At 34.3% G+C, this 13,145-nt stretch overlaps 1 protein-coding gene across 6 annotated transcripts in view; it reads left to right on the plus strand.

Moving 5' to 3' along the window:
- Positions 1–4,669, plus strand: part of LOC138715849 (very long chain fatty acid elongase AAEL008004-like) — a 112,675-nt gene extending 108,006 nt beyond the window's left edge. For all 6 annotated transcript variants that reach the window (XM_069848934.1, XM_069848937.1, XM_069848933.1 and 3 more), the window contains one exon: positions 407–4,669. In XM_069848934.1, coding sequence (XP_069705035.1) covers positions 407–568 — 162 coding nt within the window. In that variant the 3' untranslated portion in view covers positions 569–4,669. The remainder of the gene's footprint in view (positions 1–406) is intronic.
- Positions 4,670–13,145: the final 8,476 nt, after the last annotated feature.

Raw genomic sequence — 13,145 nt, forward strand, 5'->3', positions numbered from 1 at the left:
TCATAAATATCCATACTCGATTCTTAATTACTATCATTGTAGGCTCGTTGCATAATGTACTATAACATTCTATCGCTCATTTATAAATAAATAGTAATAAAATCATAATTACATTTCATAAATATTTAAGTTCTCAAATATTGTTTATGCCTTATTCCTTTGTCTTTTGTAGAAGTTGTTATATAAATTCATTAAAATTTATTTACTGTTGATGATTATTATAGTGTATGATGTATCTCAGGCACTTATCACATAAATTGCCTCATTTGTATGATTGCGATTTTCCCTACAACTACAACCCGTTACTTACTGCAACACTTTCTACACCCCTGTCTGAAAGCTGAGAAGTCGTACAGTCTTATGTGAACTGCAATCACCGTGCAACACTTTATTCTTATGTCCACAGACGCAGTTCTCCATACTGTTGGTGTATGAGTTCTACCTACTCCTCTTCGGCTGCAATCACATAAAATCCTTATTAATCATTATAATTGGCATGAACATTTTCTTCTGGCTGATGTTCATGAGTTTCTATCGTGCAACATACATGAAGAAAGCAAAAGATTGATGTCACTGGTTAAAGTCTGGGTGTGGAAATAACGAAATATGCATATTATACATTGGAGCCTCAATTTTAGGCAGGGAAAATGTCTTGTTTATCTTTCCTTATAAGGCAGTAGGGGGTGGGGAGTGAGTGAACGAAGGCAGTGTTGCCAATTCAGCGGTTCTCCCGCTAGATCCAGCGCTTTTCATTGTTAGTTTAGCGGGTAAAATTTATGAAATTTATATTGCTGATATTGGGATTTAGCGGGTATTTTTTAGCACTCACAGCAGCAAAATAATCTAATTTTACATTGACAATATAGCAATTTAGCGGTTTCTGCACGGCTTCATAGCGGGTTTTTAAGAATCGAGTTGGCAACACTGAACGAAGGTGAGGTATTCGTGTACAGTTGTATGCTGGTAGTAGTCGGGTGTTTCGTATTGAGCGCAACCACGCTTAAAAGAAAAAGAAATTCATACTCGATGAAAACTAAATTTGCTGTGATAGACTAAAGAAAGGTGAAAGTATGGCAAGTCCTTACCAGAGAGTAGGCCTACATTATAGAAGTGGAAGAGGAGTATTACTGGCAACAGTGATTTTGATACTATTTCCAGTTCAATTCTTGAAAACAGAAAAACAGTAAAGAGATCAACTATGAATAATGGACAGATTACGCTCTTTCTTTGCTCTCTCAAAATGATCAGTATGTACTGTAATATATAAAGAAAGTACATATATTTTATGCGGTAGCACAAGCAATAATTAACTTCATTTTATTTATGAGTATTTTTTAAATTCTCTACAGTGCAGAGTTCTTCCATGGAAAAGATGTCACAAAAGTTTAAAAATTTTCCTTGTTTCAATAATCGCCCATTTATTTATCAGATGTTTAAATTCAACCGCAATAAATTCATTTCTTTTAAAATATACCTATTTTTTACATTCTTGCGATCTAATTTACGAAATTGCCTCGATTCTCTGTTGGTAAAATTACGATATACAATGAGAACCGAAATAGTGAACATTTTTCTTGCGGACCCTGTAAAGGTGCGTACACACTTAGCGAACGAACAACGAACGAACGACAAACGATTGCATTCGTTGATTGAAATCGGTACGTGTGTACGTCGCAGCAAAGGCAAACCGATCGTTTGGTTTGCCTTCGGAAGTGATCCGTCGCTTGTCGGTACATCAAAGGAAGTTGGTATTCGTTGTGGACGGGATTTGCCACTAGCTTGTAGTTCGTAGCAGAACGCAGCGCTTAGTTCAATTTCACTAACAGGATGTCGAAACTGGAGTGGACGGAAGACGCTGTTATAAATCTTATTAATGCATATAGGGAGCAGGAAACTTCATGGAATCCCAAGTATCCTACTTACCACAATAAAGTAAGAAAACATGATGTTTGGGAAGCTATTGGAAAGATGTTCAGCTGCAAGATAGGCGAGTCAAACACGTGCAAAATTTGAAAATTATTTTTGTTTATTTATTTTCAGTGGATACATGTATTTTGTTTATTGTAGGGAGCAGAAGTGAAAAAGAAAATTGAAAATTGAATCCCTACTGACATCATTCCGGAGGGAAAGACAAAAGTCCACAAAAAGATCTGGAATAGGGAGTGATGAAGTGTACGAGTCAACTTGGTTCGCGTATAAACATATGTCGTTCCTTTTGGACAAATTCACGCCCAGAAAAAACAAAGCTCCAACCTTGTGCACACAAAATAAATTATTGGCACTGAAAAGTGTCTTTTCGTAAGCATGAATGCGCATACGACAAACACAGACAAATCTCTCTTTTTATTATTTTAAGATAATTATTGCCAGTGAGGTATCAGTGCACTGAAACTTTCCCCTGAGCCTATTTCATAAAAGTAATAATTTAATACCATTACTAAAAAGGTAATAACATTAAGTAATATTATTACTGTTCTGTTTCATAAAAGTAATAGTTAATAATATTATTTATTACTGTAAACGCTCAAATTTTTACTAAAATAAATAATATTACTAAAGTGTTTCATAAAGCAGCAAAGATAATTAAAGTTATTAATAATATTAACGTTAGTTCCATGACTGTATTTTAAGTAATAGTTTAATAATTTGTAAAAAGTAAATGCCTATGTAGGGTTAGATTTTGAAGATAAAACCATGAAACCATTTGAAATGGATAATTCTGACTCAAATAGTGATGAAGAGGAAGTGTTTGTCCGACGTCCAAGAAATTTTAGACAACGAATATCCTACAACCATATGTAAGAAAGTTACGAATATAATGAAATAGTTGACCTTCCAATTCGAGAACTTTTCGCAAAAAACTCTGTTTCTTCAAGTTATTTTCACGTCTTTTCCCCGTTTTAAAAAGCATCAGAGACAAAATGAATTACTAACAAAGTCCCTCTCCATACTTACAAATACTTACAAACTGTTGCAGTATAGAACTGTTAGAAAGTAATTACTGTATATTTTACATTATTTTATGTTATTTGAATGATTGAACTAAACGGTTTTTCCCCTCCTTTCTCGTCATTTTTTAAATTATAACAATTGTTCAGAAATATATGCCTATGGGACATTTACATCACAAAATACTTGTGACAACCTGAATCTATATACTCTTCACTAATTAACATTGTGAAGATCTTGGTGAGCCAAAATCTTTTGCAGACATATATCAACAAGTAGATCTATTACAAAATATATGGACTACTTTAAACCACCCCTATTGAGGGCATAAACTAAAATTAACTTACGAGATTTATAGATACCGTAACTGCAATCCCACATCACAATCTCTAATTAGAACATATTTGCATTTTGTATAGTCAGGTAACTTCTTGAAAATACTACTTACATTATCAGCAATAAAAACCCATTAAGACAATTTCAGTATTTTTATTAATTTCGTCATAACATTAATCTTCTACAACATCCACACCTTCAAACTCAAACACGATATTTTCTAGGAACGACCACCGCGTAAGTACTTATGTCATTATTGCATTATTTATTTATTTTTGGTAAAAGAGTAATTTTTATGTGTATTTATTTACGCTTGCACCAATAATTTTTAAGCCATTTTATATAAGTACTTGCGCAGTATTCCGAATTATAACGGAACTTGAAATATCTTACATAAGACGCTTTGCAGGGTCCACTAACCCTGTCGTTAACACTGTCCTTAAGGTTGCTACAATATTGTCATCAAAAGTTTTCACTGCTTAACATTTTCATATGGTACTTCTTTAGATAACGAGGTGCAAGTTTTACACACTCGCGCGCGCACACACGCTTCTGTCACTGATACACTGTTTTTGTAATTGCAAACTTTACAACAGCAGAGACGTGAACAATTAGGAATGATAAAATCTGTTCACAATATTTTAGATTTATCATATTGTTTCTTTTACTCGTAAATCAACTGAATCAAATAACAGAAACAATAACTTCGAGTTGCAGTGATTTACAATCTTATCTGAAATAAATTGCCTCCCAAACCTTCACATATATTACGACTTACTCTGTTGTTGCTATTAAAGATAGTACTTCAAAACTTATTTAATTCAACAACTGTTAACAGAGAGAATAATATAAATAGCTGTAGAGTGCAGACCAACTTGGTTATGTTTGTCAGCCTTAACCTCAAATCATCTGGCTACTGTACGTATTTTATGACTCGTGCAAAACGTTTATGAAACAGAATTTAGTCGGTTAATAAAATTGTTTTCATGACTGTAATACTATTACTTAATATTATTACTGTGTTTATGAAACAGGCCTGCACTTGCTATAATTATATTTTCGTCTACCTTTATAGCGGACAATCAGCGAATGTGAATGTTTTCTGACAATTTGCTGATGATTTGTACGTCGCTTCAAACAGCGAACGAACAACGAAGTTTTGCTTCATCATTCGTTCGTTGTTCGTTCGCTAAGTGTGTACGCACCTTAAGGTGGCTGAAATCTGAGTCGATGTGCTCCATCTTAGAATCGAACTGCCTAAAACCAAACTGACTAAAATTGAGGCTTCATTTTATTGCAAATATTTTAAAATGATAATAATTCACAAATAGCTATAATTTTATCTTAATACCACAACTCACAATAAATTTTAATTTATCTCATTTTCTATGTATTGTGTCTCTACATCCCTTCCTTTCACTCACAATCAGATAATATAGTTTTTGCGAGATCGTGCGTATTTGCTTGCTTTCCGCACAAAACCAATACGCGGTAAGTGTGAAATACCACATTCAGTATTCCCAACGTAACACACATAACAATTTCCCTCTTCTTACCGCTTAAGCGCCATATTCATTTTACTGCTTTAGGCTTTTAACATATTATTTTTAGAGACGTTTAACATAGTAATAATTATAAATTGGAAACTTACCATTGCAATTTCACCTAAATTGACTGTTAATTATTATTGTTTTTACATATTTGCAAAAATTAAGTAAACTCTACAACACCACAAAAGTTACTGCATTTGTAATGCAAGTAACATTAAGGAAGCCGTGAAAAAATCAACAAGATTCCAGATGCCGATGTTATTACTGCAATATGTTATATAAATAATATTGTTAAAATATTAAAATGAAAAATAAATCATTACATAACCTTACCGTTTGTTTTAAGTTCGCATTTATAGACTGGGGGAAAAAAGACAGATGTATATCACGGCCTGCTGGAATATAGTAAACACAGAAAACATTTTATAGCAACGATGTTGAAGATAGATATTTTAGTTTTTAAAAGTTGCCGTAATTGAACAGAAACCAACATGGAGATTTCATTGCAACTAATTAGAAATTCGTCTTTCAGGTATGTAATAAACGATCTTCGCACAAAATAATGTACGATACACGAGCGGTATGTTTGTTTTCATGTTCTCGGAAATTAAAAAAGCTTAACTACGTTTCGCTTTTTCAATCTTTTCCTCGAACATGAAAACATCAACATACCACTCTTGTAACGTATATTAGTATTACTTGGAATAACTTGATGCTTCAAAACTCGATGTGCAGTAGCAAAGCAATCAGTCGTTGAAGATAAGCTTTTTGTCTGTGTATGGGATGGATATCTATTTTTTTACAAAAAAAAACCTAAAAAGAGGAGTGAAAAAGAAAAACTACACAATATAACACAGACGTTTGCCGGTAACTGACCGTTGAATTTCAAATGGACGCTAGGCTAGTAAAAGACAAAACAAAATATAACTGGTTGAGGTCACTCCAATGTTCTGGTCACAGTTTTCCTGAGCGTAAGGTCAGAGTTTAGACATATTTTTTTCTCACAGAGTAGTACAAACTTTTGCTATTCCTCTTCCCCCTTACTGCAAACTCTGACGTTGCATAGAGGCAGATATATAATAAAATATCAGTATTATAAGCCTCATATGAATTCAATTCCCGATCCTGTAGTAGTATTAGCACAGTCTAGTACTCGTATATAGTCACGAAGCTCAATATGTAATAAATATGCATCCACAGATAGTTGCTAACCACTAGGATCGCTACTGTCGCCTCATTACAGACAATGCGAAAGAATACCTGCACAGTCTATTGTTCCCAGCAACCTCAACAACACAAGCTTCGTGACTGTATATACTAGACTGTGGTATTAGAGTAGGAGACGAGTATACAACAGGAGAAAATGACATCCCAAGACAAAACAAACAAGCCCAAGACCACCGCTGCGGAGTACAAGAGACGGCAGAGAGCGCAAGAGAGCGGCGGGCCTAGCGAGCTCCGTGGATTCTGTGATTGTAGAACGGCGAGACGTAGCTTTTACCGCAGACGTCTACTTCGCCTCAAACAGTGAATCCGGTACAATTCAAACCCGAATTGCAGGAACCTTACAAGACACAATTTTTCTCAAATTATGTATTTCTTATGGTTGTAATAAGTTAAGCCTCCCTAAGCTCGCCACCTTAAGCAAATTTATTTTTAAATTGATGATGAAGTCATATTTCGAAAGTATAAATAATTGCGTTGCAATATTCATACTAAAGAGCATTTTAAATTTAAAAAATTGTAACGAATAAGGCACTTCTTCTCGTACAAAATCAAAAGAGACAGAGGGATGCAACTGGCAAAGTTAGAACGCATGTGTTCTCTAATTTCGCCACTTGTGCGCCTGTTGTATTCAAATAATATTTTAATATCATCAGGGTACAGATGTAATATATTTTAATGCAGAAAAATGGTTATAGTAGGAAAAACAAAATTTTATCATTAATAAATTATCACAGGATTAATAATTTTAGTATTCCTTCACCTATAAAATATCTAAAATATCACTAACTTAAATACTAAAGTTAAAATGTATTCCGTTATTTAAACCGTCAACTGTTTAAATCGATCTCAGAGAGGCAGCAACGAATGATTCTAAGTTGGCCATGGAAGAAGCTGCAGTGGCGAACTTAAGAACAACTCCATCATTTAATAATAATGTCATAAAGTAGGACATCACTATAATAAATTTAATTCTAAAACTGCACCCAGAAATTACACAAAATAGGTTTTAAAATGATATATTAAACTCTTTAAATTCATTACTTATTCCATTGGATGAAACGGATGCTTACGGAGCAAATCTTATACCGGCAACCACAGTTAACATAATATGGCGACTATCTCATATCAAGAGATACTGGTAATGCACCTTGGGTATTCAACGAAATCCCAACGCATCATGTATCAATTTACTGCTGCCAACTTTTGGCCAAATATCGTATCTTAATGAAAATGACGAGTGGCGAACTTAGAGATACCTACCTTATATATTTTTACTTGGTTATTTAACGATGCTCGTAACAAACATTTAAGTCTTATGTTGAGATAAACATGTTCTTTTGCTGTGCAACGCATTAAGGAAAATTATTCACTATTTTGTCATCCTACGAAATTAGTAAATTAGTTGACTGTCCATACTTTACGACTGATTTACCTCGCATTAATACAGGCTATATTACAATACGGCATTATAGGATGGGCTAGTGCATATAGCACCTCCCTCATGCCAATAACTCTGCTACAGAAAACAATAATAAAAATATGTCTTAATTGATTCTCCTCTTGATTATCCTTCAGAATTGTTGTATTCAAAATTTAAAGTATTTGACTTCCATCAAATTTATAAAAATGTATTATTGAATTTCGTACAAAAAACCGTAAATATATTTAATTCTTATTCACATAACATATATAAAATCAAAAGATCAGACAACATTTGCTTGATAGAACCTAAATGTACCACAACTGTAGCATATAATCACAGTAGCAACTTCGGTCCAAGGATTTATAACATGATAATAGGTAAATTCCCAAACATACAATTTGCTAATGCTCCTTATTTCAAAAAATTATTTAAAAAATTGCTGATTAGAGAGAAAATTTAAAGTTCAATTATTGTGATGTCTGTGTTTCTTCTTCTTCTTCCTCCTTTTTTTTACTTTGTGACTCAATAGTACATTATGCAACGAGCCTATAATGATAGCAATTAAGAAGCGAGTATGGATGTTTATGAAACGAGCGCAAGCGAGTTTCATAATTTTCATACGAGCTTCTTAATTACCATTATAGGCGAGTTTCATACGACTTTTATGCTCGACCATATTTCTAACTTGAAATTATTCAGATGTATACTTTTATTTGTATCTGACAAGATCGGAAGTGACCTTGTTCTAGGTCGTGAATTGTGAGATGTGCGCAGACGCGAAAGTATTGCTTTTTTCCGAGGAAGAATAATGTCATTGACCTTGATGTAATCCCGTTAAACTTGGTATAACCTTGATTATTGATTTCGACATTGAAAAACGAGATGGCAAATTGAATTTATTTGAATATTATTTACAATTAACGCTAATTATTATAGTAACAGAACATAACCTTCTGCGACAGTATTGGATTTCCAGCCTCCGTGACTTTTCGCTAATTCTCTTTCGATTGCATATCCGAGAATAATCGATACTTGCGGTTTTATAACGGTACAAAGCTGACTTGTTATTGGCTGAACACCTGTAAGCTGAGTTGTCATTGGCTGAAGCCACCTATACTTTAATGAGTAGGTGTACTTTAATGACATGCATTATAATTACTACATTTCGGCATGGTCGAGCATAAAATATATATTAACATTATGTGGAATGCCCCTTGAGCACGAGTATGTAACTTATTCTTTCTGGGGGTGCTAGAGTGTTTTTATATAAAAAAGAAATATGTAACCTTGTTCTGGCAATAAATTATTATTATTATTATTATTATTACTATTATTATTATTATTATTATTATTATTATTATTATTATTATTATTATTATTATTTAGTGTCGATAGAATTGGTGATAGCAAGACAGTATTTGTCGAGATGAGGCCGAGGATTTACCATAGATTATCTGAATTCGCCTCATCTACGACTGGGGAAAATCTCGGAAAAAATCTAACCAGGTAATCAGACCATACGAGAATGGAACCCAGCCTCGAGTGCAACTCCGGATCAGCATGGAAACGAGCTACCGCTTGAGTTACGCCGGTGACTTTGTTATATTCACATAACCCCACATGTTCAGTGCTCGGTGTACATTTTTTAACATGAAAATTGGTCGCTGGGGATATATTTATGACTTACATTAGGCCTATATCAACTAAGCTGGAACTGTATACACAATAATAAAAAAAAAAGACAGAAGTGGCAGCCGCAGAGTTGATGGACGTAAAAGTACGTTTCACAAAAGTAATAAATTAATATTATTAGTAAAATGCTAACAAAATTAAGTAATATTATTACTCTGTTTCATAATTTTTTTTTTATTTTATTGGGTTATTTTACGACGCTCTGTCAACATCTAAGTTATTTAGCGTCTGTGTGAAATGAAGGTGATAATGCTGGTGAAATGAGTCCGGGGGCCAGCACCGAAAGTTACCCATCATTTGCTCGTATTGGGTTGAGGGAAAACCCCGGAAAAAACCTCAACCAGGTAACTTTCCCCGACCGGGATTCGAACCCGAGCCACCTGGTGTCGCGGCCAGACGCGCTGACCACAGGTGTGAAACATAAAGTTATTAGTTATTGAATTATTTATTATTGTAAACGCTCATAATATTAGTAAAATAAATAATACAATTAATTAATATTATTAGCGTTAGTTCCATGAGTGTATTTTAACCACTAATTTCATAATTGGTAAAAGGTAAATGCAGTGTAGGGTTAGATTTTGAAGATAACAGCGAAAACATTTGAAATCAATAATTCTGATTCAAATAATGATGCCTCTTCAAACTCTTTTCACTTCATTTCCTCATTTTAAAAAGTATTAGAGACAAAATGAATTATTTTTTTTTATTTTATTGGGTTATTTTATGACGCTGTATCAACAACTAGGTTATTTAGCGTCTGAATAAAATGAAGATGATAATGCCGGTGAAATGAGTCCAGGGTTCAGCACCGAAAGTTACCCAGCATTTGCTCGTGTTGAGTTGAGGGAAAACCCCGGAAAAAACCTCAACCAGGTAACTTGCCCCGACCGGGATTCGAACCCGGGCCACCTGGTTTCGCGGCCAGACGCGCTGACCGTTACTCCACAGGTGTGGACCATAAAATTATTAGTTAATGTATTATTTATTATTGTAAACGCTCATAATATTACTATAATAAATAATAATATTAGTAAAGTGTTTCATAAAGCAGCAAAAGTAATAAAATTGATTAATATTATTAGCGTTAGTTCCATGAGTGTATTTTAACCAATAATTTCATAATTGGTAAAAGGTAAATGCAGTGTAGGGTTAGATTTTGAAGATACAACAGCGGAAACATTTGAAATGAATAATTCTGATTCAAATAATTATGCCTCTTCAAACTCTTTTCACTTCTTTTCCTCATTTTAAAAAGTATTAGAGACAAAATGAATTATTTTACGACGCTGTATCAACATTTAGGTTATTTAGCTTCTGAATAAAATGAAGATGATAATGCCGGTGAAATGAGTCCAGGGTTCAGCACCGAAAGTTACCCAGCATTTGCTAGTGTTGGGTTGAGGGAAAACCCCGGAAAAAACCTTCATCCAGGTAACTTGCCCCGACCGGGATTCGAACCCGGGCCACCTGGTTTCGCGGCCAGACGCGCTGACCATTACTCCACAGATGTGGACAAAATGAATTACCATCTCTTCGTACTTACAAATGACTGTCACATGCGCCAATGTAGATAGACCAAGTTGAAATTCAAATCTACTACAGTATCTATTATGCTTAAAATTAGAAAAAAAAAAAAAAAATGGACTGATTTTTTTTTTATCTAATTAGCAGTGGCGTAGCGTCAATGTAAGCTAAAAAGCTTAGCTTCCCCAGTTAATAATAATTTCATAATAAACCTGCATTTTATGAAGAAAATTATTTATTAATTTTAATAGAGTTTATATTTATGCGTTAAATATTGTGATGCGGCAGCTCAGGATGATTTGTGATGCAGCAGTAAACAAGAAGCCTGCACATACCAGCTTCCAAGCAGACAGGTTTTTTCTGTGTAATCCACCCCGCAGATTTTACATCCCTTTCTAACTAAACTACCCTAGTCGCAAGGCTTTCAAGAAGCTAGCTTTAACATTTAAAATAAGTACCGTAGTTTCCGAGTTATCCCTTTTCGTCAGTTGTGTTCAGTTGAAGTGTTAGTGTGCATTGTGGCTGATATAATAAATAATGAGCGAAATAACAGTTCTTGACACTAATTTACTTGAATTTTTTAGGATAATTGTATTATCAAGACTAACTTATGAACAAAAGTGTGATTTAAAAACAAATGACCGACTCCCTTGCTGTCAATGAAGGAAACAACCAAAAGACAGACGCGTACTTACGTAATGATACTAATATTGTGATTCCTCTAAGTATGACAGGGAGTGAGCTAATGTTATACTTATACGTGTCTATTTGTTAGAGATATGTGTAAACCGTGAAATCATATTTTACTACGTTTCATTTGGGGTCATGCCTTATTGGTGTTACTTAAGATGTTCCAACCAATCTTCGACTGCTGACTTGAAATTGACTACTATTTATTTTAAGACTGTATTTTTGTAATACGTTTTCTCATATTGCATGAAAGACAACTTGAGTTAGCTTCCCCTGCTCAAAATTTTATGCTACGCCACTGCTAATTAGAAAGAAGAATAACTGGAAAGGGTTTGCGTGTGTGTAAAACTAGCAACCTCATTAACTAAAGAAGTAGGCCTACCATATCAGAAAGTGAAACAGTGAAAGCTTTTGATGACAATGTTGTAGCAGCCTTGGGACAGTTACACAACAGGTTTAGCAGTCCTTGCAAAGCGTCTTATCGCAATTCCAAGTTCCGTTATACTTCGGAGTACTTTTTTATATAAGCACTTGCGTACACTTCTGTGACTGATACACCGATTTTAGGATTTCGAACTTTGCACCAGCAGACACGTCATTAGCAAAGCTCGGAACTTGGGGACTTGTGTGTCGTGTGCATGGTAATGTTACAGGTACAACGTATACAAAGCTCACGCTGTAAGCCCTCAAGGACAGTCGTATGTACTAAGAAAGTGGTCACATCTACGCACGAGGAAACTGTGTCATGTTGAAGCCAATGACAATCAGAGAATTACAAATAAACGGGCTGTTAGAGGAATTAGAAAATACGTGTTATTCGAATGGGTATTATAGAAGTTTGAAAATACATTTTTTTAAATTTTAGGTACAGAATTTCGTGGAGAAATTCGGAGGAGATGGCTACATTATTTTCTATGAATGGAGAGTTTATACTTTGTAAGCTGTGCCACACACAAACTAAAGGCTGGAAACGGCATTCATTGAAAGACATTGCAGTCCCTTAAATTGGTGCAAAATTTGTCCATAGCCATGGATCAAGACGTAGAGGGATCTGCCTTAGTAGCGACACACAAATTGAAAACTATTTTCGAGAAAAAATTAGGATATACTTATCTTTCTCAGATAGGAAATCAGCTAGCAACTGCTGAAAATCGAACAAAACAGTGAGAGTTAAAACATTTATTTTAAGTTTGCTCCCATCATTTCATGTCACGTGGAAATAAGTTTTTCTCGTTTCAAATCATGTTTAACTCACTGACGAAAAAGTTATGGGTTCGAAAATCTTCGAATGTAAGTAGTCATACTCTGTAATATAATGTACAGAGCAGTACAGTAAATTTGATATATTGCTGATGTTTATTTTTATTATATGCTATAAAATTACGTGTTTCAACCTACCACAATACTATCAATATGTTGCTTCAGCCAGAAACCACTTTTATAGCAGACCTGACAGTACCTCCGTGCTGGAAGCGGGAGTTTGTTGACATTGAAGTCCGTCGCTTAGCCAAGTGCAAAGACACAAGTCCCCAAGTTCCGAGCTTTGGTCATTAGGAATGGCAAATGTCCGTTCATAGTATTTTATATTTGTCAAATTTTCCTTTTAAATTGTAACATATAGTAGAAAGAATAACTTCGAGTTGCAATGATATACAATCCTATCTGAAATAAATTGTCTCCGAAACATTTTATACATATTACGATTTACTCTGTTGTTGCTATTAAACACAGTAGGCCTACATCGAAACCCA

This window comes from Periplaneta americana, chromosome 2, assembly GCF_040183065.1.
Source record: "Periplaneta americana isolate PAMFEO1 chromosome 2, P.americana_PAMFEO1_priV1, whole genome shotgun sequence".
NCBI classification, from domain to species: Eukaryota; Metazoa; Arthropoda; class Insecta; order Blattodea; family Blattidae; genus Periplaneta; species Periplaneta americana.